Genomic DNA, 24,233 nt, shown 5'->3' with positions numbered 1-24,233 from the left:
TTACAATTTCTATCCGACGACGACAACGACGACAACAACACGTAAAATCTTTGAAATCTCTTGGCCCCGGTTCAACTTCCGGTAATGCGTGTATGTTCTCGTTCTCGTTCTCGTTTTTCGTAGATCGCGCTTCACGATCACAGATTCGTAAAATATATTTCCTAACGACGGTTCGTCAAAATATACAAAAGGAATCGCCCCTTCAATTTTTTCATTTTCTTTCTATCGGCATTGCTGGAAGTTGCATACGATAACTCGTATAACCGCCGCGTCCACCGTATATCGCATCGAGGAAACGAGAATTCATTTCGCGACAAGAAAATCTATATAAAATCCTGCTGGTACATTTACCGCAGATACTTGGACGCGAGAAAGAAAAAGAAAGAGAAAAGACGAGATATCGACAAGTTTTCTTACTTCTGTAAAATTTAAAATCAGCGTTAGTCGATACGAGTAAAACCTATTTCGTCAGATACCATTAACAGTTTCGATTAAAAGAGACGATAAAAAAGTTGCGATAAATTAAAATCGAAAAGTAGATCACAGAGGTTGATCGTCGATGCATTTTAAAAAACGCGTCTCTCCTTCTCGCGCGTTTTCGCTAAAGGAGAAAAACGTTACGAGTGATAAGAGTATAATGAAATAAGAGAAGGAAAGAAATAGATTTAAAAAAAAGAAGAAGAAGAAGAAGAGAGAAGAAACGCAGAAAGCATGAAATTCTACCAGCAGTTAAGGAGAATACGGTTATGCGTCGTGTGTGGCGGTGAACTGGCAGGCACAGGTAGAGTTGGTTGGTTATCAATCGATTGACTGGTAATCAAGCGATGCGTTGCAGTCAGGCAGGAGATCGATCCTCGCTCCGCAGGAGCAGTTTAGTTTTCAAAGTCACAAATACGTCGACTCCCCTGTAAGCAGAGTCAGCGTCAGTCACGTGAATATCTTATCGGTGTGTGTTGATGATTTAAAAAAAAAAAGGAAGGGGAAAGAGAAAAATGATACGTCGAATCTATGCAGGAGATGCATACCTGTGATAATAAATTTAAATTGCTGCGATTGCGACTGATTCTGTTCTTGCAGTTCCTTCTTTTGTACTCTATACACGGTGTTTCCTAGCGTATTTCATTGGAACAAACAAAAGAATCATCGTTAAAATGAAAACAGAAAATAGAACAAAGAAGAATAGGCGTAAAGAAAGGTGTGTAAAATTAATCAAAACAAGGAGAAAAGGAGGGCAAACAAGTTTGAACGGGACTAGATTCGGTCAATTACACATATTCGTATACAATATCACCGAGAAAATAATGCATCTTATTTATATTTTTGAACATTCCGCATTGAATCATATAAAAGTTAATTTTAAAAGGTGTCACTTATAAAACGGTATTCATGAGCTTCGTACGAGAAAAAATACGTTCGAGAAGCGCGTACGTCAGACGAATTAACAATATCGTACATACGTATACCATAACCGTTGCTGGCTGCTGGGTAAAAAACAAAACGCATTTAGTAAGTTTACCTTCATTTTCTCTCGTTACTTTACAACAAGTTTAAAAAAAAAAAATTGTGAAATGTCGTAACGATCGCCTGGCGAGTTGACGCGAATTCGATGACCCAATTGTAGCTTCGAGCGAGGTAAATTTACTAATTCGTTCGAGGTAATACAAAACTCGGTACTTCGACTCAACGGCAAATCGAGTCGAGTCGAGTCAAGTCTTGTCCGCTTTTTCGCGCTTCTATCCACAATTTCTCGTTTTTTACCCTCTCTCACTCTCTTCCTTTCATTCTTTCGGCCAGATCTCGTTGCGGTGCTGTTTTACTATTTTATCAGTACGACACGATTTTCCCGTTTCAGCATAAACGATCGACGCGCGAATAATTTTGCTTTAGATTAGTACGAATTTATCAGGAAATTAAGCTTCCGTTCTAACATTTTTATCGCTCAACTGTCCAGCCTACCTCCTATAATACAAGTTTCCGATTGCAACCCTCGTTTTTCCTAAACTTTCGCAACCAGAAGAGAGAGGGAGAGAGAAGCGATCGTGAAACAGGAAGAAACGCGAATAAAATTGATGCACAATGCGAGAATTCGAGTAAACTATAAACGATCAGACGCACCGAGTTTACAAGCTATCAGATCGTGTTATCGCGATGTACAAGCTACGCGTTAGAAAAGGACGGCGTCAGAAACCATGCTACTCTTCCTTCTCCTCCACCCTTTTCACGCTTTACATCCAATAAAAAATTAACATCGACGAAAATCATTTGCTATTCGAGAGACGGGTGCAAAGTGAAACGTTCCTTCGAAATCCAACTCGTAGTTTGCCGATACGACGATTCATAACGAGATCTGCTCGAAAATCGGCCGCTAAACGATTGAAAGCTACGCGTCGCACGTTTCTTCTTATCTGAGAATGTTCGGTTAAAACAGAGGGGAAGATGGTAAAGCGAATCGAATTGATTCTCGTTAGCTTGGATATCCGACGACACTGTACATACTGTATCTTATTTTCATCGTTTGCTTCCTTTTCCTTCGTTACGCGATTTTTCTCTTTCAGTTTTGTCGAGTAGATAATCGTTTGTGAACTATACACATTCCCATATATGGTGCGGAAAAGCGTGTCGATTTTCATAGAAAAATATAAAGCTACGCGGCGCGGCGGTGTTGAACGAATCGTTCGTGTATTCGCGAAACGCAATCGTATCAACCCGATCGTTTCTACGAAGGAAAGAAAGTTAACGTAAAGTTAAACGATAAATGTCACCGGTTATCGAACGAAGGATAAGTAGTAACGAAATTCTCATTCTCATTCTCCTTCTAAATCGACCTCGTTACCAATATCATTATCGCTATTATTATCTTTACAGTCATCCTCCTTGTTCGTTGCTCTTCCTATTCATCTTCTTCTTCTTCTTTTTCGTCTTCTTCTTCTTCTTCTTCTTCTTGCTCTTGTTTTTGACGCTGTTTTTCACGTTATTCTTCCTCTTTCTCCTCTTCTTCTCCTTCTTCTTCCTCCTCTTCCTCTTCTTCTTCTTCTTCTTCTTACTATTATTGACTTACAATTTATTAACGTTACGAAAATAGTCTTGCCATTTTTTATAGCATTATTTCATCTGGATCCATAATCTATATAAGCGCATCTCCTTGATTAGCCTACAGAGCAACGCGGACATTCCTTCGAAACACAAGTCAGCGTTTATATACGAAGCTGCACAACTCGACTAAACTTTCGCGTTGTTAGGAAAAGATCGCTTTGCATTCATCGGCGCAATAAGAAAGGACAAACGTTACACAGAAAGCACATACATACGTACGTATATCGTTAAAAAGCTGAGCTTGAAATTTCTCTCTTTGAACGATAACACATTTCTTCCGAGATTCAGAACCATATATGGTGTGTACGCGGTTCAGAGAATTTACAAGCTCGTCGGTGAGATGAGTGTATAAAAACATTGTCTATTATAAAAATATAACTTTTGCTAAAACTATAGGACGCAAACTTGCGAGAAATAAGCACAAAACGACGAAAAATGGCATTTGCCAGTGTGAACAGATAACGAATCGTCTCGATACGATATTCCATACAATGCTATTCAAACGGAGCAAAAGGTAGTCGTCGATAAAGGAAGAAAGTAACGTCGTGTGAAATTAGCCCTCGTTAATCCGTGAAAGTTTAATCGTTAATCGTAAAAGGAGGAAAAGGTTTGTCCGATCGCGATCAGTTATCTCGATAGATTGAACACGATTCGAAGGATAGTCGAGTTTGTAATGTTCGCGCAACGACGGTATATAAAGGAGAGCAAAATCGATGTACGAGGATGACTGGTGATGCGCTCACAAAACATCTATCATTCCTCCGTCTGAGAGAAGGCGGTATCGGCCAACACGCTGGTCCATGTCCACTAAGGGGTGAACAGACACACAGAGACGGAAAAAGTCAGTAAACATGTGTGCGGAATACCTGTTACGTACACAGCTAATATTTACATGTGGATGTGTGTGTTTGTTACTGTTACATATATCATTGGATCAACTTTACAACTAAATACGAACCGGTCGAGGGTAAAGCGAAGCTTCGTCTAATGAAATTTCCTTCTTTTCTTATTATAGAAAAAGAATATTAGCAAGACTATTCGACACTCGTACCCTCACCGTGTGAAATATTGCTTTAGGTATGTACATGTTACGAAAGGCACAGAGCAAGTGCCATTACGTATAAGCATGCTAAAGCAAACGATCAATCCAAAACAACATCGATTGCAATCATTCTAAACGTTCAGAGTAGATTGGAAAATATTCGACGCCCACTTAATTATGTATTACGTGGACAAAGAAAAAATAAGCGTGCGAGATAGTGAGTTTCTATGTGAAAAACGTCATATATAAAACAAAAACATTCTACAAACTATACAAAATATGTACCAACACTGATGTGATTTTTTGACAAAATATGAACTCGTAGATCCCGTGAAATCTGTGTCCGTTAAAATGTTAGATTATTTCAAACGCATTTCAAGTGGATAGAAAATATGAAACAAGGTGAAAATAACAAATAGAAAGCATTGCAAACAGTATGCCCATTTATTTGCTAAGGAGTAACGGGCAGGAAAGAGAGATAGAAGGAAACCGTAAGTCAGCAGCCAGCACTAGGACATGGAGGTGTCAAGTTTACGGATCACAGAGAGTTGGAAGACGTAAGCAAAAGATACTAAAAACACTACATTATAAATGTAATGCACGTGTAATATCCTCCTTAAAGTATTTGTTACAGGAATATGTTTTATAATATACAGCTACATTTAAAAATCGCCATTTTATGAGCGACAATAATAATAATAATAATATATAATAACAATAACAGTAATAGTAATAATAATAGTAGTAAAAATAATGATGATAATAATAATAATCATAATGATAACAGTAATAATAATAATAATAGTAGTAGTAGTAGTAGTAGTAGTAGTAGGTAGTAGTAGTAGTAGTAGTAATAGTAGTAGTAGTAGTAGTAGTAATAGTAGTAGCAGCATAACTGACGATGAAGATGACGAATAATAATAATAGTAATAAATAATTGATAATTAATAATACGAAGAAGAAGAACGAGAATAGGGATATAACAACGATACAGATAATAATCATAAATATAATAGTATCACAAAATGACCATTACACAATATGAAATAGAGATGCAATGTATGAATTTCATAAACTTTTCAGATATTACAAACATCCGATGACTACAATTTATCAACTATCAACATGCAACGATATAAAAAACCAGAGTCGAATTAAAACGTATCGGGGCTTTGATATTCCTTCTATGTTTTTCAAGTGTCAGATTGTTATAATCTTTGTACATTCATATAGCATACGTTCGAATCAAGACCAATATGTGTACGTAAGGTAATTCAAAGAGGAACTTATCGATAAGCGAAAATATCTGAACATCCAGCCCCTGTATTTAAAAAAAGTTGCCCAATTATTATTGCGATATTTTTACTACATATTTACAAAACTAATACGTACGAAGATGGTAATCTTCGTTGTGTATCAATAACTTTAGTAACACGTATACACAATCGATCGTGATCGTGATTTTTTATCGTTTGGAACTTTGTATCATTGCCACGCTTTCTCGTCAACAAAATTGCAAATAATACAAAATAATAATAATAAGAATAATAATAATGACAATCACACGATTTTCGTCAAACCATTCGTAATCTTTCTATTTTATTGTTATACACAATTAAAAAGTCTACCGATTTTGTACAACAATCACACCGTACGTAAAAATTGAAAAATTTATCACACGTTCGAACGCGCGCAGATCACCCAGAGATAAATGAATTTAAATATTTCGCGGGATAATAATAAATTAATTTATCGGTCGTGTCTTCGCTATAAAAATGTCGATACGAGAAAGTCGTTGAAAAATTGCTCTACCATCATGATAAATGAGTATAAAAAAATAAAAAAAGAAAATGATGAAACATTCGAGGTTTACCAATGAAACGCACTTTGCGACACTTGCTGATACGTGCAAATTATACGGGAGGGGAAAAAACAACAACCGGAAACGAATCTGTACGTACAGGAAAATGGAAACGAGCAACCTTCCACAAAGGAGCGCATCCGTAAGAAAAAAAAAAAAAGAAAAAAAAAACTTTGATCGCATTTAAACGACAGCCTTGAACCGTATCATAATTTACTTATCAATAGTTTGTAGGTACTTAACGATATGCGCATTTACTTCGTAACAATATCCACATACTCTCGTAACAAACTAAATTAAAATCGTATAAATTGTTTGAAACGGTAAAAGGAAAAAAAAAACGCGACAGAACCGACTCATCAAGTCGATCAATTATTTTTTTTTTTTTTCTTCTTTTCAATTCATCGATCAATGCTGTATTTGCATGCTATTCAAGTCTTAAACTCGTAAAAATCATCACGACATTTTCGTAATACTCAATACTCGAACTTGATAAAGGATTTTCTAATCGATACACAAGCAACGATCCAATAATAACATACCTACTTATGGAAAAGAAAAGGCGAACACACGTAAAATATCAGTTTTAAGACCGCTCCTTTAAAACTAAACTTCACGGTATCGCTCGTTTCGTTTCCACGTAAATTCTCACGCGTATCATCGCTTCGTATCGGAGAGAAAATCAAATTCGTTACTTCTTTCGTTAATGCATTTTGATCGGTTGCCTAATTAGATCGCGATTATTTACTCGATAGGATACGAGATAGAAAAGAAATCATGCTTACTAGATATCAAGGAATAAATGTTTCGAAAAATTGCACAGCCTGTTTACATTTAACATATTCCTATTTACGAATATCGAGAGAATGAAATTTGTTTTCTGTACACGCGTAAACACGTTATCGTACAAGCATTTTGACGCGACTATCAACTTGTCCACTCGAGGCTATAACGAAGAATCAGCTTCGCGCTACTTGCAAAAATGTTTACGATCACAGGATGTAAGGCAATCGGGATACATTTAACTCGTCCGTTCTCATCTTAATGCCACGAAGAAAGAATAGATAGGTACAACAAGCAGAAACGTAAGGTAAAAACTGATACGAGTATAATAAATTGTCGCGTTTCTTGTCCCCGTACTAGTCGTACTGGTCAATGAACCTTTACAAATCGGTTCCATTACACAATTTCGAAATAAATACTAGTGTCTCGTACATAGTACATCGTTACATATACGTCGTTTGAAGATTCTCTTGTTCGACGTTAAATTCAACTACTAAAATGATTAATAATAATTGTAATTGTAATAATAATAATAATAATATTAATAATAATAATAATAGTAATAGTAATAATAATAATAATAATAATAAACAGTCACCGAGACGATATACTCGAAAAATCGAATGAAAATATATAGAATGTACATCAAGGTCGTACGTAATATTAGATACACATTTCTTATTCGCTTCTAAATAAATACCCAATAACGTATGTTAAAAATCGTAATCCATCGAATACTGGAACACCTTTGTATTTTGCAAATAGTAGACGCTACGAGAGGAAACAGAAAAAAAGAAACACGATACTCTGTTTTACGATTCCTTCAACTCGGAACGTTCAATGGAATCTTCGATGTATTCAATGTAACAGAAATCGTACTGATCCTTCGAGCTAACATTGAAACTATAATCGAATCTTGGAAATTCTTTTAAATTCTTTCAAACAGATCGATTAATCGTCGAATACGCGTCCATCCGACATTGTTAAAATATTTACCAAACGATAAAAGTAAAAATCGATACGTTTCAACTAAGTAGTAATCGAATGCTATGGTTTCATGCTAGCATGACAAAGAAAAGCTAAAATATGTTGTAAAAAATGTTTTCACGTAAAGTTGTAAAGCTTGAATGCCAGTTCAGAGAACTCAGCTGTGTTAAGTACAAAATACGATAAAATATATTACGTGTCTAATGTGGCTGAACGTACGAGAGCCGAAGAACGTTTCACATTGCCAGTACTCTGTCGATGACTACTTCTACTTTTATCCCCACGCGAGAGTAAACCCTTTGCAGTTTCTCTGAGACTAGCTCTTTGGTGGATACTAACGTGTGTACGGCTACTGCTGTGTGTAAGAAGATGGTGATTCACCACCAGAGATGCAGAGGACTCACCAGATTCCCCATCTTCATCTCCCGTTGTATCTCCGGTCGTGTCACATTCGCTACTGTCCGCTTCGCTGGACTCGCTAGGGCTTTCTTGTCCGCCCATTCCTCCTATCTGTATACCTGTTCCTCCCATTCCTATTTCTCCTGTTCTATTCGTCGTAGCTGACACACCGCTACCACCCATTCGATCCATAAATAAGCTAACCTGCAACATTCGAACGATCCACCGCGACATAAAACGATTCTACATATTATTGGAAATAAAAAACGAAAATAATTAACTTACCCTGAAATCTGCACTGTACGCTTTATTTTGTTTGTCCTTGTGTGCGTCATCTAAACCCCATTTATCTATGCTTAAAAAAAGAGTGGGTGGCATAGGTCCGAGACTAGCTAACGATCCAGCCCTGGGTTTCATATGCGACATAACCATTGGTAATTCCATAGTTGTACCGTCGCAACTCAATGCCCTTGTCGAACGTTCAACTGGTAACTCTCCGTTATCGTACTCTGACGTTGACGTTAAGTAATCTCGCACGAAAAAGGTATTGAACCAAAAATGAAACAATTTCTCCTGCATAGAAAGCAAACAGATAGAAATCGTGGTTAATTATGTCGCGATAAACTGTATAAATCCACTGTCTTTTATCTCCAGAGTTTAACAAGGAGAAATACCTTTCGCTTCATTTTTGGTCTGTTAAAGAAATCGACTCGAATATCACCCGTCAACGGTACGCTGTGTTTCAACGGAATACTAACACAATGCATTCCTTTTCGTACTTCCACTATGTCGGAACTAAATATCCTCTTCTTCGATTCCGATATAACGCAATGCAAGTCTAAAACATATAAACTGTATGTAACCGTATTTTCCTTCTTGTCTAATTCTCTCTTTTCGAATGCTGGCTACATGATTATTCTTACATCCTTGACCTCCGTGAAATATGGGCGCTGGATCTAATTGTATTCTTCGTAATAATAATGTAACTGGTTGATAATTCAATCTCTCTTGGACAAGAGTAGCATAATAATCCACGTACCTCCTCTGAGAAGGTATTGTTACACCCTTCCTAATTAACAAATAACATCAACAAAAACAATACACGCGGAACAATACCGATAGAAAAATTATCCTTGTTATAATTACCTATCGTGTGTCCTTTTAGTTCCATAGAAGTTAAGAGCGTCCGTGGCAGTGAGAAATTGTTTAGTATGAAGAAGGTAACAACAAACCATTACACCTGTTCGACCTTTACCCGCTTTACAATGAACTACCGCTACGTTCTTTTGATGTTGAGAAAGCCATTCGTCTACATCCTCGCAGAACGGTTTGATCTGATCCAGCATCGGTGGATTATGATCATCAAACGCATAAGTGGCTACTCTTTGTTTAAATTTCTTAAAATCATACGACCTTTCGGAACATCTAAAACATATATGTTCAATTTATGTTAGCCTGCTTTTCCTACTCCTTTAACTCGTAACCAAGATAAAAGTACTTAGATAACGAAATATCTAAGACACTTACAGATTGTAAATTTTATAATGATCTTTGTGTTTAAATTCCAACAATTTAACAACATCGTCTATGTGATTTCTATATACTCCTTCTAATTTCTCAGCTGGAAAACCCATTGCTATTAAATTATCCCTTATATCTGTTACGAAACATAGTTAATATTAAGGAACGTATCAAGAAAATAAATTATACGCCACGATATTTTTCTCCTTCTATTCGATCTATGCAACTGACAATTTTGGTAAAGGATACACGTGAGATCAAGGTCAAAACCATCTTCTGTAAACCGCTTACGACGTTTGCTTACAAGCCCCTTGATACGATTCGTCATCTTCATATTACTGATAGTGTTGGCCATACTCAGCTGACTAAATTTCAAATCTTCTTCCTCAGTTCCAATGATTTCACTCTCCGCTTCTTCTTCGCCACACCTTTCTTCTGATTCCTGCGTTTCAAATAACCTTTGCGCCTAGATACAACATAATTATTTGCTCGCCTATTAGCCAAATTTTTGTATTTCATCTTAAATCCTTAGTTCATCTACCTGTGGCCTACAAGCCGAGGCGTTGCAAGAGCCCAGTTCTGGTCCTCTTTGTTCCTCCAGACAAACATGGAGGGGTGTTACCGATGCTGAGATATGCTCTGAGATTTTATTATTTAACCTGCTGCCTGTAGGTCTCCTGCAGGAAAAGCATATACCCATTAATTCCCAGAGCATGTGTCCTTTCTATTATCCAACTCATGGAGCTTTATATCTTCTTTCGCGATGGTTTGCCATGCGATTACAATTTCATAATAATGTCACTATAAACCATCGCCGGTTCGATGCAATAATTAGTACATAACATTCACAAAAGTGGAACTTGATAAAATTCACGCACAACACGATTCAAAATTGAATACCATACAAGATTTCCATCTAATTGTCTGGCGATTGATAACCATAAACTTCTTTTCCAGTTTTAAAAGCACAAGGATAAAGAAACCGCATACCATAGTATGCAGGTAAGTTTTTCGCACGGATAAGGTTCAGATAATAAAATGTCAGGTTGTACCCATCACCTTTGCTATAAAAAATTTATCAAAGTCTGGAGATGGATCACCAATTACAAGCGATGAAACATATATATATATATATATGTATGTACAAGTATATTTTACTACTCATATTCTTGTAACGAGTATTAACAGACACGTCTTATACAGGCACTGGCAAGTGGTAGAAAAATCACGGTCGAAGAGAAAAAAAAATATAAATAAACCTGCATTTCAATTTGAACATAAACGTTGGACGTAAAACCGTTAAGAACATATTTGCAGAAATACTGTCAAATTAACCTTTATACTGTTCCACGAGAAAATCGAGGGTACAGTTAATAAAAAGTATTTTCAGTTTTATAAAATTACGATCACGTCTCATGTTTTACGATAAATTAGATACACAGAAGAACGCGAAAAAGACGAGAACGGCACTTGATCCATCGAAGAAGGAAAAAGAACGAAAATATAAAAGAAATGACAATCTTTCGTGATTTACGTTCGTTTGGTTACGAGTTCGTTATCGATAGAATATCATGTACTCGCAAGAAAACGCCGTGTCGGAGCGTCGACTGAAAAGTTAGGTTAAGCATCGTTCGCAATACATCACAGAGGCCACTTAACATCGCGGTACATTTTCATGCTAGTTTCATTAAAGACATTGTTCGAGTCCTCCTTAATTGAAACTTCACATGTTATTTACGAAGAATTCGTAAGATCCGTAAGATTTTAGATAAATCGTTCATGGTAGCATTCTTCTTTTGAAAAGTAAAAAACCAATCTTTTTCTTGTATACAATGTATAACGTGAAATTCGGTCCAATCCTTCCGGAGCATGTTCAACCGCGGTCTAGCGGCACTCCCAGTTACGGTGAATTTCTAAGAAATAATCTTAACATGTAGAGAAATTTCGGAAGATCCATCGGATTCGTTAGTCTAGTTTCCTTGCTGGCTGACAAGTTGCGTTTAATCGCTCTAAACAAGGTGTAAACTTTCATTTAAAAGGCTTCATTCACAGGAGGATCACGTTTTGATACAACAACTGTGTCATCGTGTCAAAGTAGTAGCGCACAAACTTCATTCCTGTTCTAGTACGAAGGTATGTACAACAATGGTTTTCAGATATGTAACTTTTACAGATGCATTGAACGCACATATTTATGTATGCGTTCGTGAGGAATGGCAATCTTTATGTTACATCCTCACTTTGCCAACACAGGTAATACGCGGACACATGACACGAACACCCACCGCCAATGCTAAGATCATCCACCACGGGTGTTGCGGAACGGTTGTCCACGCTGCAAACCAACCATCACGATGGTATGTAGGCAGGATTTTACGGACAATCGTGCCGGGATTCGATCACTCTCATCGTTCTTCTTTCAATTATTGCCCCCGTATCTTTGTTAAACCATCGGTAAAGTAAAATCAGTTACGCTTAATCAGCGAACGTAAGTATTTTTTATTGTAACATCCATTTTAAGCACAGTTTATGTCTGGTATGAAACCGAAAATTTGCAGCCACCTTTATCACTAGCAGCGCCATTCACAATGACGCGTTTGTATCGCGCCTGATTGCGATTTTCCCTGCCACCATTAACTGCATTTGTTTTTGTTTTTGTTTTTGTTTTTGAAGAAATATTATTTTATCTGGCCTACCCTCGGCGAACCACCGACTTTATGACCGTAGTAGCTTACCGGTCAAAAGGAAGCAAAGGGAAGGGTAGAAACTCACAGAGACTTTGCGCTCCTAGAAGTTTCATTCCGGGAAACTTTCGTTGCTGTGCGTTGCTCGCCGAAACACTTTGTTACCTGTCTACGCATGCGTATCCTCTTTTTCACCATATTTTTTTCCATTCTTCGTTCTTACCAAATATTCGCGCCGAATCATAAAGATCAAGATTTTTATCCTATACATTTGCACAATCAATGTATCATCTTTCCTGTTGTAATTGAACTCTTCTGATGATTCTTACTTTCTATACTTGTTTATTAACCAGATTACACGTTTCATTCAAATTCTTGATTTCCTAATAGAAGGATAAGTCAAATATCTTATACCTTCTGAAGTACTTAATTTCTTGCATTTAACGTTGTTGAATTCGTAACGCAATGATTTTTTATCAGAATTTATACATTTTTCATCATATATGTACATGTAATAATGTACAACCCACACACATTATTTTAAAATTCATAATGTAGTCCTTAAAATATGTTAGTTGATTTAACGTATTACTAGGTATATACAATCGACTTAATTTTAACTAACAAATCAAGCTGTACTTTTTGAAATTTTTTAAGTACGCATCATACAAACTATCAATTATTTTACACAAGTCAGTGTATTGTACTTTTACATTTTTTTTTTTTTTTTTTTCGTATCAGTTACAAGGACGCAATTAGCAATATCATTTGAAATTTATCTACACAGAAAATTCAGAAATTGTACGTACAGATGTAACAATAACACGATAAAATTTATACAACAGTAAGATATATATCGAATGCTTTTTATGAGGTGATCTTTTAAAATGCATAATACACTCGCACGCACTCATACAGAGGTAACTTTTGGAAAAAAAAAATATAAGCGGTCCGAAGCTTCCAGTGTAAAACATATTTAATCAGCGATGCGATAAGTTAATAGCGACAAAACATAAATACTGGAAGATTTTGTTTGATTTGAATCAAGCTCATCAAATTAGATTAAAAAAAAGAAGAAACAAAACCATTAGCTTTTGCAGACTTTCATTAATACTATAAATAATGTTAAACGTTACTAATATCAGTTGTTACAAAAATTTTCTTCTGTTCGTAACTACACGGTACGATTTTATATTTATACACAAATACACATTCGTATTCATATACATGTGATACAAAATCCTTTACCTCGCAAAAAGTAAAATTCTTCTATATCCATTTACACCAAGTTCGTCGCTTCGTATCAATGTTTCGTATGCTGTTGGTATTGTTGTATTCGCCAAATTCTTTCTCTTATTCAAAGTTCAGGCACTTTAGATTTGAGTGCATTCTGGGAACCGGGATAAAGTCGCTGAGCGAAAATCTTTACTGTCAAGTATCTTCCACGGTGTACGGCTTCACTTTCATCCCTACTACCTTTCTCTTGACTGATTTTTGGTATAAAAAGGATAATCACGGTGATTAGTCGGATTCATTCGAAGTGAAGTTCCGAACGAAGGTCTGAGATCAAAATACTACATTCCGAATAGAGCCACAAAAGAGTGAAACTCTACGGGATCGAATTGCCAAATTCCTACAAAGTACACATCCACTTGTTCTAAACATGTTCGAGAGCTTCCCTGTTTGAATAACTTCCCTATTGACCCTCGACAGCATAAAATTCAAAGAGAGTTAAATTTTTGTAGCAGTCGGACGATAGCCACAGTAACCATGTATGTACTTCAACGCATGTAACCTCCTGACTTGAACAGTATATACATCCTCTTTAATATTAGAACAATAGAGTGTTATCTGTAATTTCAATTGTAGTATCTAGAGATCCAAGGAACCCACAAGATATATCTCTGCCGTTCGAGATACATCGAATTATGATTCTACGTAACGATGTCTAACTAAAAATTCTAGTAGCTTTCTACAGTGATGTTATAGATCCATTCGTAAGCTTTAGCCCCAAATGCTATCAGCTTAAGCTATACACCGGATCATCAGCAACTAACAGTTTATCCAACAAATCTAATTTATCGAACACTGATAATAACCAATAGCAATTTGATGCTGATTATCCTAAATAAAATGAGTATATCTAATGATTACACCCAGCCTGTAAAGCGCCAGAAAAACAAAGTTTCTTTCAATTAAACAAAAAAATTTAAATACATGAAAAAATAAAATTATATAACATTATTATAAAATTGTTTGTTTTCCTAATTTTGTTTTCCAAAAAAGACTGTTAAGTAATATGTTATAAATACCCTTTCTTAATCTAGATCTAATTTGGCTGTACTAAGGGTACCCGTATGTATTTTAGAAGTTTTCATCTTTTTATACGAGGTAAGAAGATCTTCCATTGTAATAGGTCGTACAGCGTCATGGTATTCTTCATCGTCAATACCAGCGCTTGCATCTCTGTAATAAGAAAATAAATTACAAATAGAATCGATAAAAGATTTCATATTCATTAATTATTGGTACTGGATACAAACTGTGTATGAGTCCGTAAGTAATCTCGGACGCGATAAACAGATGCATTTCTACAAAGTTCTTGCAAATCCGATCCAGAGAAACCCTCGGTCATTTTCGCCAATTTCGCAATATCCACATTTTCCGCTATTGGCTCATGCTCTAATATCAACCCTAACACTTGCATTCGTTGTTGCTCGTTCTGAAATGTAATTTAATTATCGCGAGTTAATTACGTAAAGACGATAGAATCTTCCGCGCACGAATGTGCCTGACATATTCGAGAAAACTCGTTACTCGGCGAATATACTGCTTTATAAATTTTATTTACTGGTAAACCAATATGGAAAGTAGCTGGCATGCGCCTGAGGATAGCTCGGTCCAAGTCTTGAGGTCTGTTGGTAGCACCCATTATTATTACTGTGCAAGAAGGATCAGTGATTAATCCATCCCAAAGAGACATGAATTGTGCTTTCATCATTGCAGTTGCTTCATGATCTTGTGAATTACGTGCTCTTAAGAACGAATCTGTCAAACAAACAATATAGAAGCAAGTTGGCAAGTTTTCTCTTCTTTCCTTTTTTTCTATTACAGACCTATTTCATCTATAAAAATGATACATGGTTGAAGTTTCACAGCCAATGAGAAGACGGCCGCAGTTAATTTTTGACTTTCACCATACCACTTATCAGTTAAGATGCTTACATCTAAATTGATAAAGCATGTTTTGGTTTCCTTTGCTGTTGCTTTAGCGATCATTGTTTTACCACAACCTGGTGGTCCGTGTAACAATACTCCCTAGAAATTAAATACAAATTCTAAGCTAAATTTATTAATCAAAGGACTAATCAATTTGTAATGTATAACTGTCTACTTTTGGTGCTTGAGTTAATTGAGAATCTTCAAATAATTCTTTTCTTTGTATAGGTAATATAACAGTTTCTTTAAGTTCTTGAATAACATGTTCAAGGCCTGCGATATTTTCCCATGAAACTCTGATATCTTGAGGATCCACTATATGATTAGCTATCATCATTTCATAATCTGTTAGTTGGTCCATGTCTACTGTCCATAATAAGTTATCAGTTTTGGCCAATTTTCGGAATTGTTCCTGTGCCTATAATTACAACGATTATCATACTTTTTAAGAAAAGGAAAACTGTACAAGAAGGTTATTTCCCTAATGTGTGAATCGCTAATTATGTAAGAATCAATCTTTCAAGATAAAATGTGTCACCTTTTTTCTAGCTTTCTTCTTCGCATTGTTCGTAGGATCAAGTTGATTCATAATCCATTTCATACTAAAAAACCCAACGGCCGCAATAAAAGATACCCTGGCCACGAGCACGAATACTTCTGATCGTGAATATCCGACTCCATCAGCAACATTCATCGTTTATTCAAACTTATTACAACTCCACTAGAATACTATTTTGATCCTTATAATATCAATAATTTTTTTATTAAATCCCACGTGCCACTTTAAATCTTACTTGCAACTTGAGGTTTTCCCAAAGGAAGAATAGTTGTATACAACGAACTCCACAGATCCGCGCAAAAGCATGCGTAAATCGTGAAAATCATTTGTGCAAAACTTTTAATAGAAAATTCCCCACAATGAGTATGTACATACGTACAAGTTTATGGTAAAATTGCTAGTTTCAGTATCGTAATACATTACGTTACATTACATTACGGGGTGTTAGAGACCCCTGAGCATAGGTGACGCTCTTTGCATACCGACATTATTACCCCTGTGGCTGGGGGGCTTAGAATACAGCCTCGGTATCCCCTGCCTGTCGTAAGAGGCGACTAAAAGGGGGTGCAAGCGAAAAAGGCAGGAGAGAAAAAAAAGTATGGGAAAGAGGATGTGAATGACAAAAGTGTTAAAAGTAAGGCGAAAAGATAGATGTAATGTATTCTGAAAAAAGGCGCGCAGTGCGCGTGTAGACGCTAGTTATCGTTGGGCAGAGAGGGGCCCCTAGATAATGCCGCCCTAAAATGAGGGAAACGTATCAATCAATCAATCAATCAATCAATCAATCAATCAATCAATCAATACCGGCATTATGGCATCCGGGGTGCCAAGGACCCCGTTCCATCGGTGGCATACTTTGAATAGCGACCTGATATTGTTATGGGGTGTTAGGGACCCCGAAGGCCATTGACTCTTTCTGCATATCGACATTATGGCATTAGGGGTGTTAAGGACCCCGCAGCGCCGGTGACTGCATATCGACAGAATATCATCCGGGGTGTCAGGGACCCCGTCGACTCTTTTTGCGCATCGAACTAATATCATCTCGGGGTGCCGAGGATCCCGGCGACTCTTTCTGTGCATCAACGTAATATCTTCTGGGGTTTCAGGAACCCCCGTGACTCGTTCTACGTACCGACCATCTTGGGGTGCCAAGGACCCCGGCGAATCTTTCTGCGCAACAACGTAATATCTCCTGGGGTTTCAGGAACCCCGTCGATTCGCTCTACATATCGACCATCTTGGGGTGCCAAGGACCCCGGCGACTCTTTATGCGCACCAACGTAATATCTTATGGGGTTTCAGGAACCCCGGCGACTCGTTCTACGTACCAACGTAATATCTTCTTGGGGTTTCAGGAACCCCGGCGACTCGTTCTGCGTACCGACCTATTATCTTGGGGTGCCAAGGACCCCGCCGACACTTTCTGCGCACCAACGTAATATCTTCTTGGGGTGTCAAGGACCCCGGCGACTCAATCTGCGTAATGACATAATATTATCTTGGGGTGTCAATGACCCCAGCGACTATTTCTGCGCACCGACTTAATATTTTCAGATGTCCTTTTTAACAGGTTATACTGTACTATTATTGTAAGACTACACATATAACATTTTTTTGCCTTGTATTCGAGCATACGTGCAACTTCTCAACGTCACTCACAGACATGTTTCCACGTTATTAAAAGGAAGGATTTGCTGTATTTATCTTCTTAGCTTATTGAATAAACTCATTAGGAGCATGAACATGTTGATTCTATTACATCTGTGTGCCTGGCCTATTATTTTATCCTTTTATTTATTATTTCACCCCTATTTTCGGGCCTCGCATGGACCACCCTCCTAAGTCATTTATTATTTTATCCCTCTGCATGGGACTCGGCTCAACCTTCCCATTTATTTATTATTTTTTTGTCTTTAACGGCCTCACAACGCACAACCCTTTATCACTGCATCCCTTACATGTCTGTACCCTTTATATCCCTGTATGCCTTACATCTCTATACCCTTTATCACTGCATCCCTTACATGTCTGTACCCTTTATATCCCTGTATCCCTTACACCTCTATACCCTCTAAATCCCTGTATCCCTTACATCTCTATACCCTTTATATCCCTGTATCCCTTACATCTCTGTACCCTTTATATCCCTGTATCCCTTACACTCCTGAATTCTCCCTGCATCTCTTGTATCCTTTCAATCCTTATAATAAATGTATTATAAATAATATACTTATGGCTATTGGTTGGAGTAAAGGCAAGTAAAGGTAAGTAAAGGTAAGTAAAGGCAAGTAAAGGTAAGTAAAGGTAAGTAAAGTCTTCTGAAAAATAATTTTAAATTTAAATTTTTGCAAAATTTAATTCCTTTTTATGCCGCCAGAGGGCGCTGACTCGAGGTCGAAATTTTAGTTCACATTTTTGCTGCTAGAGGGCCAAAATTTCTGCAAGATTTAGTTCCTTTTTCTAACACCAGATGGCGCTGATCCGACGTTGAAATTTTAGTTCACATTTTTGCCGCTAGAGGGCCAAAATTCCAGCATGATTTAGTTCCTTTTTCTGAAACCAGATGGCGCTGATCCGACATCGAAATTTTAGTTCGCATTTTTGCCGCTAGAGGGCCAAAATTTCGACATGATTTAGTTCCTTTTTCTGAAACCAGATGGCGCTGATCCGACATCGAAATTTTAGTTCGCATTTTTGCCGCTAGAGGGCCAAAATTTCGACATGATTTAGTTCCTTTTTCTGAAACCAGATGGCGCTGATCCGACATCGAAATTTTAGTTCGAATTTTTGCCGCTAGAGGGCCAAAATTTCGACATGATTTAGTTCCTTTTTCTGAAACCAGATGGCGCTGATCCGACATCGAAATTTTAGTTCGCATTTTTGCCGCTAGAGGGCCAAAATTGAAAATTCAGAAATTCAAAAATTCAAAAATTACTTACCTTTACTTACCTTTGCTCGAACCAGTTTTGGTAATATATTTATTATAAGGGTTGCAGGGACATAAGGGATGTAAGGGATGCAGGGATGTAAAGAATTAAGGGATGTAAGGAAGGCAGTGATGTGAGGGATGCAGTGTTATAAGGGTTGCAGGGGCATAAGGGATGCAGTGATGTAAAGGATGGAGGGATGTAAAAGATACGGAGGTATAAGGAAGGCAGTGCTATAAGGGTTGCAGGGACATAAGGGATATAAGGGATGCAGAGATGTAAAGGATGGAGGGATGTAAAAGATACGGAGATGTAAGGAAGGCAGTGATGTAAGGGATGCAGGAATGTAAGGAAAGCAGAGATGTAAAGATTTTATTTGTTAACGTGGGGAAATCTTACATAAGACCCCCCAGCGACCCCTGGGGGAGGGCGGCGGGGGAGTGTTAGATTTCTTTTTACTAAAACACCACGGCGACCGACACTGGCGCTAATGAAGCGGTCATCATTCAACGATCGATACTCGATCGATACTGTGGTATTATAAATTTCGCAGCCAATTCGCTCGTATTATTTGCTGCATAATTAATAAATGTACCATGGAAATAATGACACAGTTATTAATTAGTCATCAAATAATAACGATTGCCCAGGTCTCACCACGAGGAGGTTGCTGCGGTTTGGAGACCCGTCCTATCTCATCCCATCCACCCTCCATTTATGCAAATTTTTACTTTCATTCAATAATAAATTCCTCTCGAAAATTGTTAAAAGAAAAATATTTGTTAGTCAACGTAGCGAAAATACGTTTCTGAATTTAAACTATTGATTCTCAATTAAAAAATATATAAATCTTTTTATCGTAGCTCTCAGCTTGATATCGCTTTCTAAAAGTCATCTTTATCTTTATCTAAATCATGTCGAAATAAAATAGTGACCTCCCTAAAATCATAAAACCCCCAAAAACAAACAACATAAAACTTTCAACAATAAAATGCTAAAATAGAAAATATAATTAACATCATAATTTCAGTAACAATTAACAAAATAACAAACTGATGCCAATTTCACGAATAAAATCTGAAAATCGTTTGAATTTCAAGAGCGATTTAAATATTGAAATCTGCTCATCGTGAAGTAATTTCATGTACATATAAAAAAGAAAGTGTAAATATGTACAAGAAAACCCTATCCTGAGCTAAGGCATAAAATACACAAGAAAACAATTTGCACGATTATCATTGTATAAAATGATACAGTGATATTCGTGGGTCACTATGCTCGCTCAAAAAATAAAAATTACAACCAATTCCCGTGTCGCTACGGACCTTTCGTCCTACGACATGATGGGAACCGGAGGAACTTTAAAGCATGCGACTCACATATCGTTGACTTGCACTACTGCACTCGCCACGCATCTTATTGTTAGATTGACCCATAGCTCGTCTGTTGGCTCGTCGAAGAAACGGTATCCCCACTGGCCAAAGCACTCATCTGAAAGCATAAAAATCACGATTCTTGAACGATATATGTTTTCTCTCAATTTGTTGTAGTTAATATGCTAATACATAGGATAATTCAAATATATGCATGCAAAACTATATGGGAATAACTACACCATAAAACACGGTAAAACACATTTAAATACATTCCAAAATACATGAAGATCAAAACCATAGAACACCATAAAATATTTGCAAAATTATAGTAAAACACTCAGGGTATCACTCCATAAAACCTACTACTAAATCCGTATAAATATTCTAAAACACATGGGAAACACCATAGGAAACACCATAGCCACACACAGTAACACATGTAGTAACACACTAATAAATCCATGCACGAATATCCATGGTATCAACCCGTACTGGTATATGTTTAACAGCTCAATCCGGATCCTTCGGCGGTCGCGATAAGACTGACTAGATTTGACCTCCCTCCAGGTCGCTCTTGTACCGGCGCGCGGCGCGCGCAATCAAGCAACTATTTCTATCTGATATTTGTTAATATTTGTTTAATTATTATTTTATATTTTACAATTGTTTATTAATCAAATTATTGTTATATCTATTGAAATTCATTATTTTTATAACTTTTATACACGGATATCCAGTAAACTTGTTTAAATTATTTAATTTTTTATACAATATTAAGAAGTGATTATTGTGTTTTAGTATAAATTTGATTTTTATCAGATTGTTATTGAACGTTATACAATAATAACAGTACAAATACTCTTCGATTCTTTAATTAATTTATTGCTTTTCTAAAATGATTTATTCATCAAAGTGCATGAAGAGCGCTTCGGGGTCCCTGATAACCCGGATGCCATAATGTCTGTATGCAGAGCGTCACCGGTGCTTCGGGGTCCCTAACACCCCAAGCCATCGGTCATTGCACCATCTATATAAAAACGGCGCAAACCATTTATTAACTTGTCGACTGCCAAAGGGTCGATTACCGACTGTTGGAAGTTCAGTCGATAAGTCGGTAATTTATTGAATAGTTTCCGTCACTTTTGTATAGATGGCGCAGTAGTCGAACTTTTGCGGGGGTGTCTGGGACCCCTCGAAAACAAAGGCATATCCAGTCTTCTACATCTGTAGTCACTAACATTACTTTACTTGTGTGTATGTACAACCATATTGTTGCATCAAATAGCACATTATTTAACTTTCGATGTTGTCCCTTCTTTCACGAAGCTGGAAGTAAGAAGTACAGGGCCTCCTTCAGTTGCGTGAAAAATTCATTTAGAAAGCAAGATATTACAGTGCAAACTTTTATTTACAAAAAACTGCATTATTTGTCATTATGCTTTTAAAATCGATTTGTATAAAATTCATCTGAAATGGATACGCGCTTATGTATAATTCTAAAAAATAATTTTACAAATAACTTCTTATTTAGTATGTTAAACTTTACTGTTATGGACGGAATTATTCACCTCATGTAATGATCACAATGCATTTGTAGCAAATGCATTGACCTTACTTATAATTTGCTTACATTCAGCTCTATATTCGTGTAAAGAATTGTATACATATGAAAGTAGCAAGCAAAAGTAAAATTCTCATTATCGAGAAGGACGATAAAGTTGATGCTTCATTACACGAATCTTCGGCACAAGAACATTCTTCCCAATATACTCCGTTTGGAAGTACTCCCCAATTACAAACACCCGTGACGCCGGTACTGGATACAGAAGCGCATCGACGTATTACCTGTCGCCATCTACCGTCCCCTTTAAAAACAATCACAAATAACAAAATAACCAAAGTAATTCGGTAATTTAAATGATCAAATTAGAAGATACAAAGCAGACATGAAATACGAAATTATTGAAAAGAAAACTTACAAATGAAACCACGAGGACTTTGATGAGTTACTTTGACACAAAACGTTCCAGGCATATGAGATTCCTCGCTGTTACATTCAATGGCAATATTTTTATCTTTGTTAAATTTGTTGTAGGCCCCGCACAAATCTTCTCCTTTGGGGTCAGTATCACTGCTACACTGATAGCAGCGAATCGCGTTAGTGTCTAAAATTTATTTAAATTGGTAAAAAATTTCGCTCGAAATAAATGTCTTTTCATAACCTAGAATAGGGCGCAACCGTAATGTTGATTACATTTCTATTAACGTTTACTTTTGTGATTGTAACTTTATCTTATTTTACGATATGTTTGTTAGAGGATTTTTGAAAAAGTATACGTTTTATTAAAATTACCTAAGCATGAATATATTGTGTTTAAAATGGTATATTTATATAGGTTTTGGGAAACAACTTTCACTTGATTTAATTTAAAAACCTAGTCGGATTATTTTTACTAGATAAATTTTTTCCTTACCTATCACTATAGACAATAATAGTAAACACACGACATTGATGATCGAGTTTTTATTCGCCATTCTAATAAATGTTTGATACTGAACAAACACTACAGATCGTGGGTATTGAGGTCTATGTTATTTATTGGGCGTTGGTTGGTACAGTGACTACAGATGCAAAAGACTGGGCATGCCTCTGTTTTCGAGGGGTCATGATTATAGGGGTCCTAGACACCCCTCGATGAGATTAGGTCTGCGTGCAGAGAGCACAGCCTGTTTTACCAGACCCTCTTTCACCGCATATGTACTAGACTAACATAAGAAAAGACCCTATTTTCACTCCCTTAGATTCTATTGTTTCTATTAAGATTCTATTGTAGTGTGGGATTTTAATCCACTACAACCACCACGGTGACCTTTACTGACGTCGCACGGAGGCTCCGAGACCGTAAGTATAATGCCGGAGCCTATCACTTTTTGGCCGACAATAGAAGTTACCCCCATTGCTGGCCTCTGCTCGGGGTCGCAAACGTATAAACGTTTCGCACTGTTAATTGATAACTGATCGATTGGTCTGAAATAAAGGGATGGCATATGATAGACTTTTACCCTGTGCATACTGTGAGCTATGACGACGGATGACGAATGCGAAGCGTGAATGGTCGCGAAAGGACATTGCTGAAAATATTAATGGTTGCCGATCGGTCATCGTGACGTCCGTCATTTACGAAGGGACCGAAATTTAACGAGGAAACACGGATCTCTATATTTCGAATGATTCCGCAAATGAAATGTTTAGGACACAATATTTTTCAACGTTTGGATTTTTTCGAAAGCAAAGGATAGGATATTCGTAAAGGTAAATGTATGGCGGTGTATGTATATACATACTTACGAAGCGAAGAAAAATTTGACGGTCGGTCAGATCGAGCGATGAATACATATTCGTAGGCAGAGATGGAGTCGATAGGATCGCAGAGGTGCTTGGTTGGCAAGGTTTTAATGGAAAGGCGAGCAAGGGAGTTGGCGACGGATCGGAATATCCGTGTAGGCACAGTGTCAGCTAGGCGAGGATTTCCTCGATGTCGAGACACGAGAACGCTTTTCCGACCGACACGTAAATAAAAGTTGGAAGGTAAAGCGGTTGGAAAATAAAACAAGTCTAGATCGAGAAAAAGTGGTTGGCATACCGGCGAACGCTGCTGTTTCGTTTCTCGTCGTCGCGTCGCATCGCGTCGGGGTAGTTTTGTTCGTTCGTCTTCTCGACGCAGACTCTACGATCTAGAGGATCTCGATACGACGTAGTACAACATTTTTCTGTTATC

General features: G+C 37.1%; 4 protein-coding genes across 10 annotated transcripts; 1 reads left to right on the top strand and 3 right to left on the bottom strand.

Annotated features, from left to right (window-relative positions):
* Positions 1-81: 81 nt before the first annotated feature.
* Positions 82-12,367, bottom strand: LOC114877623 (phosphatidylinositol 3,4,5-trisphosphate 3-phosphatase and dual-specificity protein phosphatase PTEN). Of its 5 annotated transcripts, XM_029190440.2 has the most exons (10): positions 10,228-12,367; positions 9,936-10,152; positions 9,693-9,822; positions 9,312-9,590; positions 9,089-9,234; positions 8,840-9,003; positions 8,451-8,738; positions 8,171-8,369; positions 1,026-1,109; positions 82-905 (listed from the first exon to the last, which is right to left on the bottom strand). In XM_029190440.2, the coding sequence occupies exons 1-10, from the start codon at positions 10,399-10,401 to the stop codon at positions 886-888; spliced, it is 1,701 nt and encodes a 566-aa protein (XP_029046273.1). In that variant the 5' UTR covers positions 10,402-12,367; the 3' UTR covers positions 82-885. The 5 variants fall into 5 exon arrangements, with proteins under 5 accessions (XP_029046273.1, XP_029046276.1, XP_029046275.1 ...); XM_029190443.2 differs by lacking the exon at positions 1,026-1,109; XM_029190442.2 differs by lacking the exon at positions 82-905 and having other exon boundaries at positions 1,091-1,132.
* Positions 11,509-17,893, top strand: LOC114877628. Of its 3 annotated transcripts, XM_046288070.1 has the most exons (5): positions 11,509-11,591; positions 11,739-11,819; positions 11,940-12,043; positions 17,258-17,431; positions 17,507-17,893. In XM_046288070.1, the coding sequence occupies exons 1-5, from the start codon at positions 11,556-11,558 to the stop codon at positions 17,694-17,696; spliced, it is 585 nt and encodes a 194-aa protein (XP_046144026.1). In that variant the 5' UTR covers positions 11,509-11,555; the 3' UTR covers positions 17,697-17,893. The 3 variants fall into 3 exon arrangements, with proteins under 3 accessions (XP_046144026.1, XP_046144025.1, XP_029046284.2); XM_046288069.1 differs by having other exon boundaries at positions 11,739-12,043; XM_029190451.2 differs by lacking the exon at positions 17,258-17,431 and having other exon boundaries at positions 11,739-12,043.
* Positions 12,693-16,494, bottom strand: LOC114877629 (outer mitochondrial transmembrane helix translocase). The gene is made up of 6 exons (XM_029190456.2): positions 16,128-16,494; positions 15,765-16,007; positions 15,487-15,688; positions 15,222-15,418; positions 14,914-15,092; positions 12,693-14,836 (listed from the first exon to the last, which is right to left on the bottom strand). Exons 1-6 carry the CDS (start codon positions 16,281-16,283, stop codon positions 14,689-14,691), a joined length of 1,125 nt encoding a protein of 374 aa, XP_029046289.2. The 5' UTR covers positions 16,284-16,494; the 3' UTR covers positions 12,693-14,688.
* Positions 17,894-21,843: 3,950 nt separating the features above from the next.
* LOC123988350 lies at positions 21,844-23,134 on the bottom strand. Its single transcript, XM_046288089.1, has 3 exons — positions 22,929-23,134; positions 22,434-22,619; positions 21,844-22,319 (listed from the first exon to the last, which is right to left on the bottom strand). The coding sequence occupies exons 1-3, from the start codon at positions 22,987-22,989 to the stop codon at positions 22,093-22,095; spliced, it is 474 nt and encodes a 157-aa protein (XP_046144045.1). The 5' UTR covers positions 22,990-23,134; the 3' UTR covers positions 21,844-22,092.
* Positions 23,135-24,233: the final 1,099 nt, after the last annotated feature.

The sequence above is a fragment of the Osmia bicornis genome, chromosome 12 (assembly GCF_907164935.1).
Source record: "Osmia bicornis bicornis chromosome 12, iOsmBic2.1, whole genome shotgun sequence".
Taxonomy (NCBI): Eukaryota; Metazoa; Arthropoda; class Insecta; order Hymenoptera; family Megachilidae; genus Osmia; species Osmia bicornis.
The sequence above is the reverse complement of the archived record's forward strand: the minus strand, read 5'-3'. Positions and strand labels throughout refer to the sequence as shown.